At 55.6% G+C, this 22938-nt stretch overlaps 1 protein-coding gene across 1 annotated transcript in view; it reads right to left on the minus strand.

The window, feature by feature from the left end:
- The window catches only part of LOC123356631, an 871996-nt gene that overhangs the window by 170652 nt on the left and 678406 nt on the right, over positions 1-22938 (minus strand). The window contains 1 exon segment of the mRNA XM_044999988.1: positions 11703-13457. Coding sequence (XP_044855923.1) covers positions 11703-13457 — 1755 coding nt within the window.

The following is a 22938-nucleotide window of genomic DNA, read 5'->3' on the forward strand; positions in this document are numbered from 1 at the left end:
GGGCAGTGGGGGTCTGTGGGGCTCTCCTGGGCCCCAGGGGGAATGAGAAGAGCCCAGGTCCCCCCCCCCCGCAGCGTTATTTGCTTCCCTGCAGAAAGTGAAGGAGAAACAGGGGTGTGTGATGGGGCAAGGGGTGGGGGCCACATCGGGTGCAAGGTCACATGCCAGGTCCCCCCTCCCCCCATGTCTGTGAGCGCAGAGTTGCTGTGCAGCCCGGCTGGAAAAAGGAGGTGCTGCTCCGCTCCCTGGACTCTGCAGCTGGCCACGAGCTCCTGGGTCCCAGTGCTGGTTGAGCTCCCTTCTGTGTGCTGGGAGCCAGCCTTCATTTTGTACAACAGCGAGTTGTGGGGCAGGGCTGGGGTGACCAGATCATGTCCCCATTTTATAGGACAGGCCTGGTTTTGGGGTCTTTTTCTTATATAGGCTCCTGTTACCCCCCACCCCCGTCCCGATTTTTCACACTTGCTGTCTGGTCACCCTAGGCAGGGGGGGCAGGGGGAAAGAGGCAATGGGGAGAGAAGGGGGTGGGATGGGGAGGAGATGGAGCAGTGGGGAAGGGGCAGGGGATGGGGAGAGAAGAGGATGGGGAGGCAGGGGCAGGGGGAAAGAGGCAATGGGGAGAGAAGGGAGTGGGATGGGGAGGAGATGGAGCAGTGGGGAAGGGGCAGGGGATGGGGAGAGAAGAGGATGGGGAGGCAGGGGCAGGGGAAAGAGGCAATGGGGAGAGAAGGGGGTGGGATGGGGAGGAGATGGAGCAGTGGGGAAGGGGCAGAGGATGGGGAGGCAGGGGCAGGGGACAGAGGCAATGGGGAGAGAAGGGGGTGGGATGGGGAGGAGATGGAGCAGTGGGGAAGGGGCAGGGGATGGGGAGAGAAGAGGATGGGGAGGCAGGGGCAGGGGGAAGAGGCAATGGGGAGAGAAGGGGGTGGGAGGGGGAGGAGATGGAGCAGTGGGGAAGGGGCAGGGGATGGGGAGAGAAGAGGATGGGGAGGCAGGGGCAGGGGAAAGAGGCAATGGGGAGAGAAGGGGGTGGGATGGGGAGGAGATGGAGCAGTGGGGAAGAGGCAGGGGATGGGGAGAGAAGAGGATGGGGAGGAAGGGGAAGTGTAAAGAGGCAATGGGGAGAGAAGGGGGGGGGATGGGGAGGAGATGGGGCAGTGGGGAAGGGGCAGGGGATGGGGAGAGAAGAGGATGGGGAGGCAGGGGCAGGGGGAAAGAGGCAATGGGGAGAGAAGGGGGTGGGATGGGGAGGAGATGGAGCAGTGGGGAAGGGGCAGGGGATGGGGAGAGAAGAGGATGGGGAGGCAGGGGCAGGGGGAAGGAGGCAATGGGGAGAGAAGGGGGTGGGATGGGGAGGAGATGGAGCAGTGGGGAAGGGGCAGGGGATGGGGAGAGAAGATGATGTGTAGGCAGGGGCAGGGGGAAAGAGGCAATGGGGAGAGAAGGGGGTGGGATGGGGAGGAGATGGAGCAGTGGGGAAGGGGCAGGGGATGGGGAGAGAAGAGATGGGGAGGCAGGGGCAGGGGGAAAGAGGCAATGGGGAGAGAAGGGGGTGGGATGGGGGAGGAGATGGAGCAGTGGGGAAGAGGCAGGGGATGGGGAGAGAAGAGGATGGGGAGGCAGGGGCAGGGGAAAGAGGCAATGGGGAGAGAAGGGGGTGGGATGGGGAGGAGATGGAGCAGTGGGGAAGGGGCAGGGGATGGGGAGAGAAGAGGATGGGGAGGCAGGGGCAGGTGAAAGAGGCAATGGGGAGAGAAGGGGGTGGGAGGCGGAGGAGATGGAGCAGTGGGGAAGGGGCAGGGGATGGGGAGAGAAGAGGATGGGGAGGCAGGGGCAGGGGAAAGAGGCAATGGGGAAGGAAGGGGGTGGGATGGGGAGGAGATGGAGCAGTGGGGAAGGGGCAGGGGATGGGGAGAGAAGAGGATGGGTAAGCAGGGGCAGGGGGAAAGAGGCAATGGGGAGAGAAGTGGGTGGGATGGGGAGGAGATGGAGCAGTGGGGAAGAGGCAGGGGATGGGGAGAGAAGAGGATGGGGAGGCAGGGGCAGGGGGAAAGAGGCAATGGGGAGAGAAGGGGGTGGGATGGGGAGGAGATGGAGCAGTGGGGAAGGGGCAGGGGATGGGGAGAGAAGAGGATGGGAAGCAGAGGCAGGGGAAGGAGGCAATGGGGAGAGAAGGGGTGGGATGGGGAGGAGATGGAGCAGTGGGGAAGGGGCAGGGGATGGGGAGAGAAGAGGATGGGGAAGCAGGGGCGGGGGGAAAGAGGCAATGGGGAGAGAAGCGGGTGGGAGGGGGAGGAGATGGAGCAGTGGGGAAGGGGCAGGGGATGGGGAGAGAAGAGGATGGGGAAGCAGGGGCGGAGGAAAGAGGCAATGGGGAGAGAAGGGGGTGGGATGGGGAGGAGATGAGCCCGTGGGGAAGGGGCAGGGGATGGGGAGAGAAGAGGATGGGGAGGCAGGGGCAGGGGAAAGAGGCAATGGGGAGAGAAGGGGGTGGGATGGGGAGGAGATGGAGCAGTGGGGAAGGGGCAGGGGATGGGGAGAGAAGAGGATGGGGAAGCAGGGGCAGGGGAAAGAGGCAATGGGGAGAGAAGGGGGTGGGATGGGGAGGGTTGGAGCAGTGGGGAAGAGGCAGGGGATGGGGAGAAAAGAGGATGGGGAAAGGGGCAGGGGAAGGAGGCAAAGGGGAGAGAAGGGGGTGGGATGGGGAGGAGATGGAGCAGTGGGGAAGAGGCAGGGGATGGGGAGAAAAGAGGATGGGGAAAGGGGCAGGGGAAGGAGGCAATGGGGAGAGAAGGGGGTGGGATGGGGAGGAGATGGAGCAGTGGGGAAGGGGCAGGGGATGGGGACAGAAGAGGATGGGGAAGCAGGGGCAGGGGCAGGGGGAAAGAGGCAATGGGGAGAGAAGGGGGTGGGATGGGGAGGAGATGGAGCAGTGGGGAAGGGGCAGGGGATGGGGACAGAAGAGGATGGGGAAGCAGGGGCAGGGGCAGGGGGAAAGAGGCAATGGGGAGAGAAGGGGGTGGGATGGGGAGGAGATGGAGCAGTGGGGAAGGGGCAGGGGATGGGGGAGAGAAGAGGATGGGGAAGCAGGGGGGCGGGGGAAAGAGGCAATGGGGAGAGAGGGGGGTGGGATGGGGAGGAGATGGAGCAGTGGGAAAGGGGCAGGGGATGGGGAGAGAAGAGGATGGGGAGGCAGGGGCAGGGGGAAAGAGGCAATGGGGAGAGAAGGGGGTGGGATGGGGAGGAGATGGAGCAGTGGGGAAGGGGCAGGGGATGGGGAGAGAAGAGGATGGGGAGGCAGGGGCAGGGGAAAGAGGCAATGGGGAGAGAAGGGGGTGGGATGGGGAGGAGATGGAGCAGTGGGGAAGGGGCAGGGGATGGGGAGAGAAGAGGATGGGGAGGCAGGGGCAGGGGAAAGAGGCAATGGGGAGAGAAGGGGGTGGGATGGGGAGGAGATGGAGCAGTGGGGAAGAGGCAGGGGATGGGGAGAAAAGAGGATGGGGAAAGGGGCAGGGGAAGGAGGCAATGGGGAGAGAAGGGGGTGGGATGGGGAGGAGATGGAGCAGTGGGGAAGGGGCAGGGGATGGGGACAGAAGAGGATGGGGAAGCAGGGGCAGGGGCAGGGGGAAAGAGGCAATGGGGAGAGAAGGGGGTGGGATGGGGAGGAGATGGAGCAGTGGGAAAGGGGCAGGGGATGGGGAGAGAAGAGGATGGGGAGGCAGGGGCAGGGGGAAAGAGGCAATGGGGAGAGAAGGGGGTGGGATGGGGAGGAGATGGAGCAGTGGGGAAGGGGCAGGGGATGGGGTAGAGAAGAGGATGGGGAGGCAGGGGCAGGGGCAGGGGACAGAGGCAATGGGGAGAGAAGGGGGTGGGAGGGGGAGGAGATGGAGCAGTGGGAAGAGGCAGGGGATCGGGACAGAAGAGCATGGGGAAGCAGGGGCAGGGGAAAGAGGCAATGGGGAGAGAAGGGGGTGGGATGGGGAGGAGATGGAGCAGTGGGGAAGGGGCAGGGGATGGGGTAGAGAAGAGGATGGGGAGGCAGGGGCAGGGGAAAGAGGAAATGGGGAGAGAAGGGGGTGGGATGGGGAGGAGATGGAGCAGTGGGGAAGAGGCAGGGGATGGGGAGAGAAGAGGATGGGGAGGCAGGGGCAGGGGGAAAGAGGCAATGGGGTGAGAAGGGGGTGGGATGCGGAGGAGATGGGGTGGTGGGGAAGAGGCAGGGGATGGGGGAGAGAAGAGGATGGGGAAGCAGGGGCAGGGGGAAAGAGGCAATGGGGAGAGAAGGGGTAGGATGGGGAGGAGATGGAGCAGTGGGGAAGGGGCAGGGGATGGGGGAGAGAAGAGGATGGGGAAGCAGAGGCAGGAGGAAAGAGGCAATGGGGAGAGAAGGGGGTGGGATGGGGAGGAGATGGAGCAGTGGGGAAGGGGCAGGGGAGGGGGGAGAGAAGAGGATGGGGAAGCAGAGGCAGGGGAAGGAGGCAATGGGGAGAGAAGGGGGTAGGATGGGGAGGAGATGGAGCAGTGGGGAAGAGGCAGGGGATGGGGAGAGAAGAGGATGGGGAAGCAGGGGCAGGGGGAAAGAGGCAGTTTGGGAAGGAAGGGGGTGGGATGCGGAGGAGATGGAGTGGTGGGGAAGGGGGATGGGATGGGGGAGAGAGCCGGGGGGGTTGAATGTGTCATAGGGTTTAAGGGGGAGCCTGTCGGGGTCCAGGGGTGTGGAGAGGGGTTGGGGCAGGCAGGGAGTAGGGGGAGTTGGATGGGTCAGGAGTTCTGGGGGTCCTGGCGGGGAGCGGTTGGATAGGTGTGGGAGTCCCAGGGGTCTGTGTGGGGGCGGGGGTCTGGATAAGGGTTGGGGCAGTCAGGGAACAAGTAGGGGGTAGGATCCTAGGGGGCAGTTAGGGTGGGGGGGGTCTCCGGAGGGGGCAGTCAGGGGACAAGGAGCAGGGAGGCTTAGATGGGGTGGGGTCCTGGGGGCCAGTTAGGGGCAGGGTCCCAGGAGGGGGCAGTCAGGGGACGAGGAGCAGGGGGTTGGGGATTCTGAGGGGGGCAGTCAGGGAGTGGGAAGTGGGAGGGAGTGGATCGGGCGGGGCTCCCTGGTTGCACACCCTAATAAAATGTGCTGTGCACGCCTATCTGAACCGTGGTAAGCAGGGGAGTGGTGTGGAGGGTCCCCGGGGACACGGAGCAGCTGAAGTCCCTCAGAGTTAGGGGAACCAGGCAATGCGCAGTGACAGGGTTCACCCCTGCCCAGATGGGGCTGAGGGGATCAGCATCGACTGGGGGCTGAGGGCTGGGATGGGGCTGCATGGGCAGTAGAACGGGAGGCAGGTTGGGATCGAGGAACCCGGGGAACATTTCAGTCCTTAACAACACAAAACAGAGAAACGCTCCCGAATCTCTCCCAGGGAATTAACATTTCTGTGCAGAAAGCTAAAGGTTGTAACAGAAAGGAGTGAAACCAAATGGCCACACGATGGCGCCAGCAGCCTAGGGATGAAAAGCCCCAGGATTTGTGTGTGTGCCTGGGCTCTGGAAAGGGATTTGGTTCCACTCACTGCATTGCTGTGGCTGGGAACATCCCAGGAATGAGCCAGGTCAGTGACCATGACACCGGGTGTGAGGAGGCTTTAATCTGATTCCAGCGGAATAATGTTTTCACACCTGAGTTACTAGTGGCAGCTTCCCAAGGGCAGTTTCAGCTGGTTCCTCCCAGAGACGGGTGGTCGGGGAACAGGGAATCTCTCTGGCTCCCACGGTCAGTTCTCCAGGCTTTCTCCCTCCCTCCCCCACACTATCACATGCCCCCACAGGTAATGAACTAATGGATATAAACTGGCCATCAACAAGCTTAACCTTGAAATTAGGTGAAGGTTTCTAACCACCAGAGGAGTGAAGTTCTGGAACAGCCTCCCAAGGGGAGCAGTGGGGCAAAACCCCAAACTGGCTTCAAGACGGAGCTTGATACGTTGATGGACGGGGTGGTAGGATGGGACTGCCTGTAACGGCATGGGGCCGATCTGTGACTGCTAGCAGCAAATCTCTCCAGCGGCCGGAGATGGGACAATAGATGGGGAGGGCTCGGAGTTACTGCAGAGAATTCTTTCCCAGGTGTCTGCCTGGTGCGCCTTGTCCGCCTGCTCAGGGTCTAGCTGATCACCCTGTTTGGGGTTGGGATGGAGTTTTCCCCAAGGGGAGATTAGCAGCGACCCTGGGGGGGTTCACTGTCCTCTGCAGCATGGGGCAGGGGTCACTTGCAGGTTTAAACCAGTGTAAATGGTGGATTCTCTGTAACTTGACAGCTTTAATCCATGATTTTGGGATGTCAGTAACTCAAGCAGAGGTTAGGGGTCTATTACAGGAGTGGGTGGGTGGGGTCCTTTGGCCTGCAAGGTGCAGGAGATCGGACCAGATGATCACGATGGTCCCTTCTGCCCTTAAAGGCTCTGAGTCCAAAATGGAGAGGGAGGTAAAGGAAACATTTAAAAAAATAAACCAAACATTGTAATGCCAGGATGACTCCAGCAGCTCACTGTATAGTCCCGCCCCTTTCTTCCTCCACTGGGTGTTGAATGACCTGCTGGGATGTGGGACATTAATTCTCCCGTTCCACTGATAAACTGATACAACGGGACTGAAATTAAACCAATTCCCGGCCAAGAAAAGGGCACATCCCGGCATTGGCTGGGAATCGAACCCGGGTCAACTGCTTGGAAGGCAGCTCTGCTCACCACTATACCACCAGTGCATCTGGTAGGAGGGTTTCTCCCGGGTGCCACTTATGCCAAAGGACTCACCCCCACAGAGCTCAGCAGCTGGCCAGACAGGCTGGAGGCAGCCTGTGAGCAGAGACAAGTTCCCAAAGTAACTGATAGATGGGGACATGCAGGGCCGGCTCCAGGCACCAGCGAAGGAAGCAGCTGCTTGGGGCGGCCAACGGAAAGGGGCGGCAGGTCCGGGTCTTTGGTGGCAGGTCTCTCAGTCCCTCTCTTCTCCTCTGAGCTGTTGCCAGAGAGGGACCGAAGGACCCGCCACCGAATTACCGCCAAAGAATGAAGCGGCACGTTTTAGCTGCCGCCGAAGTGCTGCCAATCGGCTTTATTTTTTTCCCCCAGTTCACTGCTTGGGGCGCCAAAAAAGCTGGAGCCGGCCCTGGGAACACGGGCTCTACATCCCAGCCTGCGGTAGCTCCAACCCCATCTCTGCCCCCGGAGAAGGGAAATGAAAATCGCTGACCAAAATGACAAATTTCACCCTGTTGTCAGATGCCACTGGTGTGGTGCTCTGCTCTTGTTAGCTGTTGATAAAAGTCGTCTGCCTATATGGAAGGCTGGACCTGGCCCATGACAATATTCCTATGCTAATAGCCATGTGCTGTACACCCCAGAATATTTGTGAAGGGAACAGTGAGAGCTTCACTCAGGGCTGGACGGCTGAGGCTGAGCACCTGGAGGCTGAATTTGAACATCCAGAGACCAGGGCTATTAGAGGGGCAGAGTGTGGGGCCAGAAGGCTGAGGGATGGCTCGAGGCAGCAATTTGAAGCTAAAAGCCACTAATATTTGTGGCTATGCCCAGGAGCGCAGTGATTGGAATGCTAGGAGGGGATTGTGACTGGTGCAAATGATGCACTATAAGGGTTTAAGAGAATTGCGTGTTTCTTTGCAAAGCTGTGTTTGCTTTCAACCCAAAACTATGATTTTATTAAAAGCAACCACCGGAGGAGAGAAAAAGAAACACCACATCAGCACTGTGGGGGTGGGGGAAGGGAGGGTCCCGGGATGGTTAAAGATTTGTGTATGTCTAGGTATCATATGCAGCTTAGACTCTGGAGTGCAGTGCAGCAGGTGCTGTACTTCAGCCGGAATAAACTACAGCGGGACGGGTGTCGAGTGCCCTGGGCACTGGGCGTTCGCAGGGCTGGACTATGATGGGGCAGGAGTGGAATGCAGCGGGTACAGACTGGATCCAGGAGGTTGATAAGCGTGTGCTGGCGGTGGCTGGGGGGGGAATGGGAAAGAGTTTTGCGACAGCGGCTGCAGGGGAGGGCGGACGCGGAGCTGCTTGGTTTGCAGTGCTAGTAGCGCCTGCAGCATGCCCGCTTGGCACTCCATCAAGTTTAAAAGCCGCTCCATGGCTTCGTTCCAGCACACCGAGTTCTCCTTTCGGTCCCTCTTCTCGCTGTCCGACCCCTCATTTGGTTCTTGTTTTTCAGCCGCAGAGTGCATCATGACCTCATGCAGAAAGTTCTCGAGTTCTTTAGGGCCGCTTGCTAATTCTGCGCAGCCGTTCAGCCAGTGATAACCCAGAGGGAGGCTGGGATCCCAAGATCATCTCCGTGCAGCCAAAATGCAGCATTTTATGGAAGCAGTATTGTTTGCAGCACACAGACCACTAATGCAGTGATTTAAAGACAGCCACTATTCACATACCCATCACTAACTGGCTAAACCCAGGCAAGCACAGTGAGCCACAAGCCCCCCAGAATGGTAACAGCGGGGGCAGGGGAAACCACTGTTCCAGGACCCTACTGTACACTGGGCATGTGGCTCTTGAGGAGAAACAGCACCCTAGGGGGGGCCTTATCATCATTCCTCTGCCCACATTTCCCACAGGCTGTGTGCATTATGGAAGATCTCGCTGCTGAGAGCGAGCAGGGACTCAAGGGCGGGTTTCTCCAAGACTGCAGCTTCCCCCCTGGCCGTTATGTGGGTTGCCTGTGTGCAGCAACGGCCCCCACCGCCCCTCCCGCGACAGCAGAGTAGTGCAGGAAAGTTACCCTTAATGGGGCAAGAAACACAGCAGCTCTGCCAAAGAACCTGCGGCAGCGGATTGCCCTGTATCTCCACAAGAGTTTCATGGACATCTCTGGCGCAGATTGCCCTGAAGCGAGGGAGTCAGTCATCACCCCGTTCCGCCGCCCAGACTGGGCATGTGGTGGTACGCCATGTGCAGCCCTAGAGGATGTCAGGCACAGGTAGTTTTTTACCTCAGGGTACCCCACCTGGAGCTGATGACACGGGTGGCAAGTTTGTAAAAATTTTGGTGGTGCCCAGAACCCGCCCCCCCAAACTCTGCCCATGGCTCTGGGAGGGGGCTCGGTGGGGGAGGTCTGGGGTGCAGATCCTGGGCTGGGGTTAGAGTGCAGGAGAGGTGCAGGGTGCAGGCTTTGGGATGGAGTTTGGGTGCTGGGTGCAGGCTCTGGGCTGGGGCAGGGTGTGTGTGTGTGTGACGAAGTGGGACTGGTCTTACTGGGGGCTGGGTACAGATCCTAAGTATCTAGCAGCAAAAGGCCATGCAGCCAAATGCCTGAAGCTCTGTCTCCTAGCAACGGATGGCCAGGCCCCTCCCTGCAAAGGTGCTGGCTAAAGGTGTTGGAGACAAAGGGGTCAGGTGACCTCCTGGCCCGGGAAAGAAGCTGAGCAGAGAGGAGGGGCCGGAGGGGGTTGGGCAGACTGGAGTTGGCTGGGAAAAAGAGGGGAAGCAGGGAGAGAGGGCTCTGATCCCCGATGGGGGTATGGGGCCCCAAGATGGACCTAACAGGGGGGATCCGGTTATCTGTGCCTGCAAGACCTGTGTTGGACTGTGTTCCTGTCGTCTAAATAAACCTTCTGCTTTACTGCCTGGCTGAGAGTCCCGGTGAATCGGCAGGGAGCCCGGGGGTGCAGGGCCTGACTCCCCTATACTCCGTGACAGTGTGCAGGAGGGGGTGAAGGGTGCAGGCTTTGGGATGGAGTTTGGGGTTGGGAAGGGGTGTATGGGAAGCGGGAGCGAGTTTGGGGATAGGAGGGAGTGCAGGGTGAGGGCTGTGGATGAGGGGTTCATGATGCGGGGGGCTCAGGGCTAGGGCAGAGGGTTGGGGTGTGGGGTGAGGGCTGTGGATGAGGGGTTCATGATGCAGGGGGCTCAGGGCTAGGGCAGAGGGTTGGGCTCTGGGGTGAGGGCTGTGGGGCTGGGGATGAGGGGTTCAGGCTGTGGGGGGGCTCAAGGCTGGAGCAGAGGATTAGGGTGCGGGGGGATGAGGGCTCTGGCTGGGGGATGAGGGGTTCATGATGCAGGAGGGGGCTCAGGGCTAGGGCAGAGGTTTGGGGTGAGGGCTGTGGGGCTGAGGATGAGGGGTTCATGAAGTGGGGGGACTCAGGGCTGGGGCTGAGGACTAGGGTGCAGGGGGATGAGGGCTCTGGCTGGGGCTGAGGCTTAGGGTGCAGGGGGATGAGGGCTCTGGCTGGGGCTGAAGATTAGGGTGCGGGGGGATGAGGGCTCTGGCTGGGGTTGAAGATTAGGGTGCGGGGGGATGAGGGCTCTGTCTGGGTCTGAGGATTAGGGTGCGGGGGGATGAGGGGTTCATGATGTGGGGGCGCTCAGGGCTGGGGATGAGGTTTAGGGTGCGAGGGGATGAGGGCTCTGGCCGGGGCTGAGGATCAGGGTGCGGGGGGGATGAGGGCTCTGTCTGGGGCTGAGGATTAGGGTGTGGGGGGATGAGGGCTCTGGCTGGGGCTGAGGCTTAGGGTGCAGGGGGATGAGGGATTCATGCTGCGGGGGCGCTCAGGGCAGGGCTGAAGATTAGGGTGCAGGGGGATGAGGGGTTCATGATGCGGGGGTGCGGGGGATGAGGGGTTCATGCTGCGGGGGCGCTCAGGGCGGGGCTGAGGATTAGGGTGCAGGGGAATGAGGACTCTGGCTGGGGCTGAAGATTAGGGTGCAGGGGGATGAGGGGTTCATGATGTGGGGGCGCTCAGGGCTGGGGATGAGGTTTAGGGTATGAGGGGATGAGGGCTCTGGCTGGGGATGAGGATTAGGGTGCGGGGGGCTGAGGGCTCTGGCTGGGGCTGAAGATTAGGGTGCGGGGGGATGAGGGCTCTGGCTGGGGTTGAAGATTAGGGTGCGGGGGGATGAGGGCTCTGTCTGGGTCTGAGGATTAGGGTGCGGGGGGATGAGGGCTCTGTCTGGGTCTGAGGATTAGGGTGCGGGGGGATGAGGGGTTCATGATGTGGGGGCGCTCAGGGCTGGGGATGAGGTTTAGGGTGCGAGGGGATGAGGGCTCTGGCCGGGGCTGAGGATTAGGGTGCGGGGGGATGAGGGCTCTGGCCGGGGCTGAGGATCAGGGTGCGGGGGGGATGAGGGCTCTGTCTGGGGCTGAGGATTAGGGTGTGGGGGGATGAGGGCTCTGGCTGGGGCTGAGGCTTAGGGTGCAGGGGGATGAGGGATTCATGCTGCGGGGGCGCTCAGGGCAGGGCTGAAGATTAGGGTGCAGAGGGATGAGGGGTTCATGATGCGGGGGTGCGGGGGATGAGGGGTTCATGATGCAGGGGCGCTCAGGGCGGGGCTGAGGATTAGGGTGCGGGGGGCTGAGGGCTCTGGCTGGGGCTGAGGATTAGGGTGCGGGGGGGATGAGGGCTCTGGCTGGGGAAGAGGATTAGGGTGCGACGGGATGAGGGCTCTGGCTGGGGCTGAGGATTAGGGTGCGGGCGGATGAGGGCTCTGGCTGGGGCTGAGGATTAGGGTGCAGGGGGATGAGGGGTTCATGCTGCGGGGGGGCTCAGGGCTGAGGCTTAGGGTGCAGGGGGATGAGGGGTTCATGGTGCAGGGGGATGAGGGGTTCATGATCTGGGGGCGCTCAGGGCTGGGGATGAGGATTAGGGTGCGGGGGGATGAGGGCTCTGTCAGGGGCTGAGGATTAGGGCGCGGGGGGCTGAGGGCTCTAGCTTCTCCCCAGTGTGGAGTCTCTGATGTCTGATAAGGTTTGAACGCAGACTAAAGCTTTTCCCGCACTCAGCGCACGTGTAGGGCGTCTCTCCTGTGTGGCGTCTCTGATGTGTGATAAGGTCTGAACGGTGACTAAAGCTTTTCCCGCACTCAGAGCATGTGTAGGGCGTCTCCCCTGTGTGGATTCTCTGATGTTTGATAAGGTTTGAACGCTGACTAAAGCTTTTCCCGCACTCAGAGCATCCATAAGGTTTCTCACCCCTGTGGATTCTCCAATGTGCGCTCAGGGCAGAGCTCTGCTTAAAGCTTTTTCCGCACTCAGAGCATCCATAAGGTTTCTCACCCGTGTGGATTCTCCAATGTGCGCTCAGGGCAGAGCAGTGCTTAAAGTTTTTCCCGCACTCAGAGCATGTGTAGGGCGTCTCCCCTGTGTGGATTCTCTGATGTTTGATAAGGTCTGAACGTTGACTAAAGCTTTTCCCGCACTCAGAGCATCCATAAGGTTTCTCACCCGTGTGGATTCTCCAATGTGCGCTCAGGGCAGAGCTCTGCTTAAAGCTTTTTCCACACTCAGAGCATCCATAAGGTTTCTCACCCGTGTGGATTCTCCAATGTGCGCTCAGGGCAGAGCAGTGCTTAAAGCTTTTCCCGCACTCAGAGCACATGTAGGGCTTCACTCCTGTGTGGATTCTCTGATGTGAGATAAGGTTTGAACGCCGACTGAAGCTTTTCCCGCACTCAGAGCATCCATAAGGTTTCTCACCCGTGTGGATTCCCTGATGTCTGCTCAGGGCAGAGCTGTGCTTAAAGCTTTTCCCGCACTCAGAGCACGTGTAGGACGTCTCTCCTGTGTGGATTCTCTGATGTCCGATAAGGTCTGAACGCCGACTAAAGCTTTTCCCGCACTCAGCGCATCCATAAGGTTTCTCACCCGTGTGGATTCTCTGATGTGAGATAAGGTGTGAACAGTGACTAAAGCTTTTCCCGCACTCAGAGCATCCATAAGGTTTCTCACCCGTGTGGATTCTCCTATGTGTGCTCAGGGTAGAGCAGTGATTAAAGCTTTTCCCGCATTCAGCGCATCCATAAGGTTTCTCACCCGTGTGGATTCTCCTATGTGCGCTCAGGGCAGAGCTGTGCTTAAAGCTTTTCCCGCACTCAGAGCATGTGTAGGGCGTCTCTCCTGTGTGGGTTCTACGATGTATGATAAGGTTTGAACGCTGACTGAAGCTTTTCCCGCACTCAGAGCATCCATAAGGTTTCTCACCCGTGTGGATTCCCTGATGTCTGCTCAGGGCAGAGCTCTGCTTAAAGCTTTTTCCGCACTCAGAGCATCCATAAGGTTTCTCACCCGTGTGGATTCTCCTATGTGCGCTCAGGGCAGAGCTGTCCTTAAAGCTTTTCCCGCACTCAGAGCATCCATAAGGTTTCTCACCTGTGTGGATTCTCCTATGTGCACTCAGGGCAGAGCTGTCCTTAAAGCTTTTCCCGCACTCAGAGCATCCATAAGGTTTCTCACCCGTGTGGATTCTCCCATGTGCGCTCAGGTCAGAGCTGCGCTTAAAGCTTCTCCCACACTCAGAGCATGTGTAGGGCATCTCTCCTGTGTGGATTCTACGATGTGTGATAAGGTTTGAACGCCGACTGAAGCTTTTCCCGCACTCAGAGCACGTGTAGGGCGTCTCTCCTGTGTGGATTCTACGATGTATGATAAGGTGTGAGCTCCAAGGGAAGCTTTTCCCGCACTCATGGCACGTGTAGCGTCTCCCTTCCAAGTGGATTCTGTCGCGGGTTATTAGGTCTGAGTGGCTACTGAAGTTTTCCTCTGGCATCTGCTGCGTCTCACAGGCTTTTGCTTTTTCTGGGAGTGCACAACGCCCGGAAACATTCCCTTTGGATCTTCCTGATAACGTTCCATGTGGTTCTACTTGCTGAGCATCTTCCTGTTGGAGTTTCTCCTTCTCATTCTCACTCACCATCCCATCACCTGATGGGAGACAGAGCGAATCCAGGCATAGGTCACTCCCTGTGCCGGAAAGAAAGGAAATCTCAGAGAGAGGAATGGAAAAAGGGATGAAAAAACCAAAATGTATGGCAGCATGAGCTTTCGTGGGTGAATACCCACTTCTTCAGATGCAAGAAGTGGGTATTCACCCACAAAAGCTCATGCTGCAAAACGTCTGTTAGTCTATAAGGTGCCACAGGATTCTTTGCTGCTTTTACAGATCCAGACTAACACGGCTACCCCTCTGATACTTGACAAAATGTATGGGAGAGATCAAACCTCTCAGGAGCTGATTTTCCCCAAACCCTTCCCCAGAGGAGAGAGGAAGGGATGAGTTTTGGTCTGCATCTCACCAGAACACTCAAGGGAAAGCGAGACCGGGGAGGGACCTGCTGCCAGTTGTCAGTCAGGGTAGGAGGGAAGCCATGAGTGACATCTGCCATAATGATTCCACATCTGCAGGGAACAATCCTGAGCTTGGAGAGCTCACAGGGTCTTTGTAGGGCATCCCAAATGTTTCCCGCATTCCCACACAGTTGTTGAGTTGGTTTAACCAAGTCCTCACCTGTGCAGGCAGCTCTCGGGAGCACTTCTTTCTCAGAGGCCTGGAGGTCCGGGACCCACGGTTCTTCCCCTCGTTCCAGCTGCGAGATCACATCAGGTTTGGAAATTGGAAACCCTACTCCAGGCAAAGAAAACAAGGGAGGTCAGTGGAATTTGTGGGATACTCGTCACAAAGAATATTCCATGGTTGTAATCCCTGCTCATTTTTAAGCAGTAAAATACCAAGGCCAACTTCCTTGGCTCAAAGTGGCAGAAGAGTTAGTATTATTATAAATCATCCTCTCTGGCAATAAATCCCTTATCAATGGCTGTGGTTGTCAAACTCTCTTTTCTTTATTGTCTTATCGTTATGGTCACCACTTTTACCTTGTTAATCAGTCTGGTTCACTAATTGTTTCTATCTGCTGTAAAATTCATGTTGCTAGGTGTGAGTAAATTACGTAGTGGGATATAATTGGTTAGAGAATTATGTTAGGATATGTTAGAATTGTCAAGTATCGGGGGTAGCCGTGTCAGTCTGTATCCACAAAAACATCAAGGAGTCTGGTGGCACCTTAAAGACTAACAGATTTATTTGGGTATAAGCTTTCGTGGGTAAAACAACCTCACATCTTCAGGTGCATGGAGTGAAAGTTACAGATGCAGGCATTATATACTGACACATGAGGAGGAGGGAGTTACCTCACAAGTGGAGAACCAGTGTTGACAGGGCCAATTCAATCAGGGTGGATGTAGTCCACTCCCAATAATAGATGAGGAGGTGTCAATTCCAAGAGAGGGGAAGCTGCTTCTGTAAGGAGCCAGCCACTCCCAGTCCCTATTCAAGCCCAGATTAATGGTGTTAAATTTGAAAATGAATTTTAGTTCTGCTGTTTCTCTTCGAAGGCTGTTTCTGAAGTATTTTTGTTCAAGAATAGTGACTTTGAAATCTGTTATAGAATGACCAGGGAGATTGAAGTGTTCACCTACTGGCTTGTGTATGTTACCATTCCTGATGTCCAATTTGTGTCCATTTATTCTTTTACCTAGAGACTGTCCGGTTTGGCCAATGCACATGGCAGAGGGGCACTCCTGGCACATGATGGCATATATCACATTAGTAGACGTGCAGGTGAATGAGCCCTTGATGGTGTGGCTGATGTGGTTGGGTCCTCTGATGGTGTCGCTAGAGTAGATCTGGGGACAGAGTAGGCAATGAGGTTTGCTACAGAGATTGGTTCCTGGGTTGGTGTTTCTGTGGTGTGGTGTGTAGTTGCTGGTGAGTATTTGCTTCAGGTTCGGGGGTTGTCTGTAAGCGAGGACCTGGCCTGCCTCCCAAGCTCTGTGAGAGTGAGGGATCGTTTTCCAGGATAGCTTGTAGATCGTTGATAATGCACTGCAGAGGGGCTGTATGTGATGGCCAGTGGTGTTGTATTAGGTGGAGCCTTTGTGGGAGGTGTGGGATTTACCTGAATAGGCCTAAGGAGACAATCCCAGGTCAGATATTTCCCACCCTCATTTTGAGAGACTAACGAGGAACCACAAGCGGGTGGAATCCGCCACAGGATTCTGAAAGAAGGAAGTCTGGGGCGGGCTCTAGCAATTAGTTTGCTATGCAGTATCTCAGCAGTTGGATGCATTCATATATTAGAATGATTAATAAATCAGTGATGTAAATCATGAGTATTGAGGCTTGATGCTTAATTATGGACTTCCCAAAGGCCAGGTATGGTTTGGGGCAGCTATTGACATTATTGTAATCAGAGCAAAGGAGCAGATGTGGTATATCGCCATCCTATTTCCATAAGGAAGCGGAGAAAATACCTCTCCTAGTGACCAGTTTTTCATTTTGTCAGGTCCCTGGGACAGTGTAAACTGAAGCAGGGCCTCCCGTCTGATGGGCTCCCTTGCGCCTCGATCTTTGTTTCCATTGGTGTCCATAGCTTGTAAGTCCGCACAGTGCAAGCCCCTCTTTACTATACTTCTCTTACTGTAATCGTTACGTGTATTGATCCTTGCCTATGATTTCAACTATAAATCAAGTGTCTGTGGGTTTCACCCAATTTCATCTCCTCCAGTAACGGTGAGTAGCCATGTACAAGGGCGAGCTGCACCCCAACACGTCATCTTATCGGTGTAAACACTGTCCAGGCTACACCACCAGCCTGTGACATCATCAATCAAGTGCCCATGTGTGCCTGGGAAGGGGCCCTGCTCTGGGAGGGAGGATGCAGCAAGGACTCAGGGTCGGTGGCCGGGGTCGCTGTGCACAGAGATGGGGAGGTTATACGGGGAGGGGCTAATGAATGAGAGTCCTGCAGGATTAAACCCTGATTTCTCTTGCTTAACAGAAGTCACTGGCTGATGGGGTGGGCTCTCTGTGCTAACAGCTATTAGCAGGTCTTTCTTCTCCCAGCCAGCCAGGTAATTGGCATCAACACAAACACTAGCTTTTAACTTCTTAGCTGCTATGGATTTTAGGGCTGGACTTTGTCTTACAGAGATACCACAGAAATCCAAAGGGGCTGAGGGTGAGAGCTGGCTTGCTCTCCCCTGCATCCTTAAGAGTTCAGCCACAAAACTGTTCTGCTCTGAAACACCAGTAACCCAATCTGTCCTCAGACCCTGAAGCACAGACTGCTCTACACTTACAAGTTGCAGCGCTGGTGGAGGCTTTCCAGCGCTGCAACAACACCCCGTCCACACTTGCAGGGCACAACCAGCGCTGCAACTCCCTGGTTGCAGCGCTGGCTGAAAACCCATCCCGGCAGGGGTATAAGGAGTGCAGCGCTGGTGATCCAGCGCTGCTCAGCAGGTGTGGACACTCACCAGCACTTTAATTGTCCTCCAGGGAATAAGGAGTTATCCCAGAATTCCTGTGCAGCCACTCTGCACATCAGTTTGCACTCTACTGCTCTTGCCTCAGGTGACCCGCCCTTTAAATGCCCCGGGAAATTTAAAAATCTCCTTCCTGTTTGCTGCAGCCAGGTGTGGAGTGCAATCAGTTAATCAGTTACAGGTGACCATGCCTCCACGCGGCAAACGAGCCCCAGCATGGAGCACTGGTGAATTGCAGGACCTCATCAGTGTTTGGGGTGAGGAATCTGTTCAGGCACAGCTGCGCTCCGGCCGTAGGAATTACGATATCTTTGAGCAGATATCAAGGGCCATGCTGGATAGGGGCCATGATCGGGACGCACTACAATGCAGGGTGAAAGTTAAAGAGCTGCGGAGTGCCTATTACAAAGCCCGAGAGGGGAATCGACGATCCGGAGCTGCCCCCACGACCTGCCGTTTTTACAGGGAGATGGACGAGATACTTGGGGGTGACCCCACTGCCAATCCCAGGATAACGATGGACACTTCTGAGCAGGCTGGGGGACAGGAGGAGGAGGCGGAGGAGGTGGCGGGGGGGGGGAGAGAGGAAACCGCGAGTGAAGCTACTGGGATGGGGGAAGACACCCCAGAGTGGGCATGCAGCCAGGAGCTCTTCTCAAGCCAGGAGGAAAGTACCCAATCGCAGCAGCCAGCAGTTGCAGAAGGACAAGCAGAGGAGCGGGTTACCGGTAAGCGGCTTTTATTTTCTGGGTGGAAATGTTTCTGGAGAGGAAGGGGGGTTATGGCTGCATGCATGCCAGCCTCTAGATGTGGAATAGCCCGTTGATGTGGTCTATCACGTCGCGGTAATCTGCTTCAGTTATCTCAGCAAAAGCTTCATCCAGAGCGTGGGCAATATGCCTGCGCAGGTTTATAGGCAGAGCCACTGTGTCCCTTGTCCCAGTGACGGTGACGCATCCGCGCCACTCTGCTGCCAGTGGTGGGGGGACCATTTCTGAACACAGGCACGCCGCATAGGGTCCCGGGCGGAATCCACATTGCTCTAAAAGAGCCTCCCGCTGTTCCCTAGTGACTCGCAGTAGGGAAACATCTTCCAGGATTAAGTCCTGTGAAAAATGTTGGGAGACTCTTTAGTGAAGAGATAGGGAAATAAGATCACCCCTGCATCTGCATCTTCACTCAACCCCTCTAGCACTCCAGATTACCCGAAGCAACCAGCTCCCCTCTATCACTCAAGCCCCACTTCTATAAGCACCCCTCACTCACCATTTCGTGGCTTCTGTTGTGTTATGCGTGTGGGGAAAAGAATGCTAAAGTGAGAACTCCCTCAGTGTAACAATTCATGTCTGGAGATAGTGGATACAATGCTGCCCGTGTTAAATGTTGTCATTTCTGTGTTTCTACAGTGACCTTGACTACTGGACTGCCCAGATGTTCAACATCACAGAGGCTTCAAAATTTGAGAAAAAATCCCCGCAAGAGCAAAGAGGACATGCTGAAAACTGTTCTTCATCACTCTGCTCGAGAGAGTAAAGACCTGAAGGAGTGGAGAGAGAAAGAAAGCAAGGTCCGCCAGAGGGAAAGCAGGAACCGGCAGAGAAATGCAGTGGCCAAGAGGAAAAGCACGGAGCGGCTGCTAAGCATCCTGGAGCGCCAAGCGGACTCTATAGAGTCACTCGTTGCCATGCAAGCAGAGCACTACCATGCTACTCCCCCACCCGCCTCGTCCTTTTTGCCTTGTGCCCCAATGTCAGCTCAAACCACCTTTCCCCAGCATCCAGGTTCTTACCACCACCAGCTGCCTCCAACACCTGTACGTTCACCAACCAGCCCTGATACCTACCACCCTTACCCTCTGCATTCAACCCCCATCACCATGCAGTATATGCACCCTGAAGTGCAGGATTCATTAAACAGCAATCCAGACAGGACATATGCAAACTTGTGACTGTACAGTTCACCAACCCACACCCCTGCCCTCTTGTGTTCATGAAATGTTGTGTGTCTGTCTGTCAAGGAAGTTTTTTTCTTTTCAATAAAACAATTCTTGGCTTTGAAAACAGTCTTTATTATAGCAGATAGTTAAAGATACCTTAGCCCAGTAAAGAAAGAGGCACTGCAAATCATATTATTATTAGGGATAATAGAATAACAGTGTAAACAGTGCAATTCACTCCCATGCAAGGCAGCAAACATTACTGTTGGCTTTCAGCCTCAAATTCTTCCCTCAAGGCATCCCTAATCCTTGTAGCCCTGTGCTGGGCCTCTCTATTAGCCCTGCTCTCTGGCTGTGCATATTCAGCCTCCAGGACTTGAACCTCGGTGGTCCATGCCTGACTGAATGTTTCACCCTTCCCTTCACAAATATTATGGAGGGTACAGCAAGCGCATATAACCGCGGGGATGCTGCTTTCCCCCAAGTCTAGCTTCCCATACAGACATCTCCAGCGGGCTTTTAAACGCCCAAAAGCACACTCCACAGTCATTCTGCACCGGCTCAGCCTGTAGTTGAACCGGTCCTTGCTCCTGTCAAGCTTCCCTGTATAGAGTTTCATGAGCCAAGGCAGTAACGGGTACGCGGGGTCTCCAAGGATCACAGTGGGCATTTCGACATCCCCTACTGTGATCTTCCTGTCTGGGAAAAAAGTCCCTGCCTGCATCTTCCTGAACAGGCCACTGTTCCGAAAGATGCGTGCATCATGCACCTTTCCAAGCCAGCCTGTGTAAATGTCAATGAAACGCCCGCGGTGATCCACAAGCGCCTGGAGAACCATGGAGAAATACCCCTTACGATTAACGTACTCTGATGCCAGGTGGGGGGGGGGGCAGAATAGGAATATGCGTCCCATCTATCGCCCCTCCACAGTTAGGGAAACCCATTTGTGCAAAGCCATCCACAATGTCCTGCACGCTCCCCAGAGTCACGGTCTTTCTTAGCAGGATGCGATTAATTGCCTTGCAAACTTGCATCAAAACGATTCCCACGGTCGACTTTCCCACACCAAACTGGTTCCCGACCGACCGGTAGCTGTCTGGAGTTGCCAGCTTCCAGATTGCAATAGCCACCCGCTTTTCCACCGTCAGGGCAGCTCTCAATCTTGTGTCCTTGCGCCGCAGAGTGGGGGCGAGCTCAGCACACAGTCCCATGAAAGTGGCTTTTCTCATACGAAAGTTCTGCAGCCACTGCTCGTCATCCCAGACTTCCATGACGATGTGATCCCACCACTCAGTGCTTGTTTCCCGAGCCCAAAAGCGGCGTTCAACGGTGCTGAGCATTTCTGTGAATGCCACAAGCACTTTGGTGTCACACGCGGCAGGAGAATCGATATCGATATCATCGTCAGACTCCTCACTGTCACTTTGGAGCTGAAGAAATAGCTCGACTGCCAAACGTGTTGTGCTAGCGACAGTCATCAGCACAGTCCTCAGCAGCTCGGGCTCCATTTCCCACAGAAATCGCGATTCACACACAGAGCAGAAATACACTCACAATGGCGCCAAACGTTGCCAGAAAGACAGAATGCTGGGATGTGAAGCGATGCACCACGGGGCGTTGGAACAGGAAGCGGAATGACCCACACACTTCCTTCCCCTTCCCACAATACTCAGCGCCAAAACGGCACCAAAACGGGACGAGGTGCTCTGTGGGATAGCTGCCCACAATGCACCTCTCAATACAGCGCTGGAAAGTGCTGCAAGTGTGGCCACACTGCAGCGCTGGTAGCTGTCAGTGTGGCCACACTGCAGCGCTGGCCCTACACAGCTGCATGACCAGCGCTGTAACTCCCAGCGCTGCAACTTGTAAGTGTAGCCAAGCCCTTACAGATTCAGCATGGAGACATTTCTGTTCCAACACCTTTGTCTTCCCAACACGCTGGCCACACACAGCCACCTGGTTATACGGCTGCTTAACTTTCTTAACAGCTCCTACTCCATCTGAGACCTTTTGAAAGCTGCCCACACTGGATCTCTCAAAAGGAAAGTCAGTGGATCCATTCACAACAGAAAATTTCTGGCTGTTAGGAACTGAAACTTTCTTGATTAAATCACTTTCACACCCTTCAGTTGCAGTAAACTGCTTGCACAGGCTACCATGAGGATTTCTTTCCCTATGAGCTTTTCTAAGCAGCAATTCACCCCTCTCAGAAATTCTGCTCTCACCCTCTTCACCTAGGGCTTGCTCTAAAGGAACACTTCCCTGAGCAACCACAGACTCTTGCTGGGTCTCACTTACATCCAGAATCACCTCTGGCCCATCAGGCAGATCTCTACACAATCCCCTGTCAGGCAGACTTATAGACTTCCTAGATAACAGGTTAGAAGCACTCTCCTTTCCCTGGCCTGGAACAAGTTCAGGAATCTTTTCCTTCTTGCTACAAGTTGTCAAACTGTCAGTAGGTAACACAATTAAAATCACCTTCATGCTCTCCTTGTGCCCTGGCTGGGGTATCACCCTGATCAGACAGCGTTGCTACACCCTTTTCCAACCACACATTAGCAACTGGCAAACTACAAGCACCAGAATCGTCTGGTCTCTGGGATTTTGCTATGGCACCAACTGGATGCAACCTAGTCACAGTGCCATTCTCCCCAGCAGACACAAACTTAGGACCATTCCCTTCCTGGGCCTTAGCTGTATTTACAACCAACTCCGAGACAACTGAATCCCCCTTAACCATCACAGGCTGAAAGGCACTTTCTGTCTGCTCCACAGACACAGAAAAGCCAGAGACACATTCTCCTTCCCCAGACACAAAGCTTGGGATCTCATTTCCCTTGTCCCAGCACACAGGGCTGTTCACAGACAACTGCTTAGAGACTGGGGTAGATTCCTCCATAGGTAAGGCAATACCCCTGACAGACACAGGCACATTTCCTTCACTGTCACCTTTCTCCACACAGGACACAGGTAAGGGACAGGGACACTCCTCTTCCACTATCCCTCCCTTCCCAAACTGCTGACTAGACAAAGCCATCAGCTCACAAGGCTGCCTTGGCTCCTCCAAACTTTCCCTACCAGGCACATTGCCACTCCCAATGGATAAGCTGCTGCTTTTTTCACTACACTGAGCTACTTCCAGTAAATCACAGTTACCCATTTCAGGTTCACTTCTACAAGCTGCACTAGCCACCAATCCATCACCTATCACAAATTTACCCTCTCCTTCCTCAGTTAGGGCTTTAACCTGACCATCTACTTTAATTTGCTCCTGAGAAACATTTTCCTCACCAATGAGATCTTTCTGCTCTTGATCTAACTCCAGATTCCCTTCTGAGGGTATGGCTACACTTACGGTTTGCAGCGCTGGTCATCCAGCTGTGTAGGAGCAGCGCTGGTGTGTGGCCACACTCACAGCTACCAGCGCTGGTGTGTGGCCACATTTGCAGCGCTGTTGGGAGTGATGCATTATGGGCAGCTATCCCAGCGTTCATGTGGCCGCAACGTGCTTTTCAAAAGAGGGGGGTGGAGTGGGGTCTAGTGTGACAGGGAGCGGGGGAAGAGAGAGAGAGGGGATTTTTGGAGCCAACACTGTGTGTTTAGCTTCCTGCCTTGAAAAATCAGAACATGTTTCCGACCCCTTAGTCTTAACTCTTAATTGCAAACAGCCTGCAGCCAACACGACTCCCCGCTGTTTCATTCACTCCCTGCCTCCCTCTCATTTGATTGTTTACAGCCAAGTACAGATGATCACAGCAAACAGGAGCTCTGTTTGTTTTTTAGATAAGCAACGGAGCTCCGCGCGGAGCTCGTTCATAACAAAACAAAGAGAGGCTGCATAACAAAACAAAGAGAGTAATTTATAAAAGCATTCTGGGATACATCCTTATACCCTGGAGGCCAATCACAGC

This window comes from Mauremys mutica, chromosome 26 (assembly GCF_020497125.1).
Source record: "Mauremys mutica isolate MM-2020 ecotype Southern chromosome 26, ASM2049712v1, whole genome shotgun sequence".
NCBI lineage: Eukaryota > Metazoa > Chordata > Testudines > Geoemydidae > Mauremys > Mauremys mutica.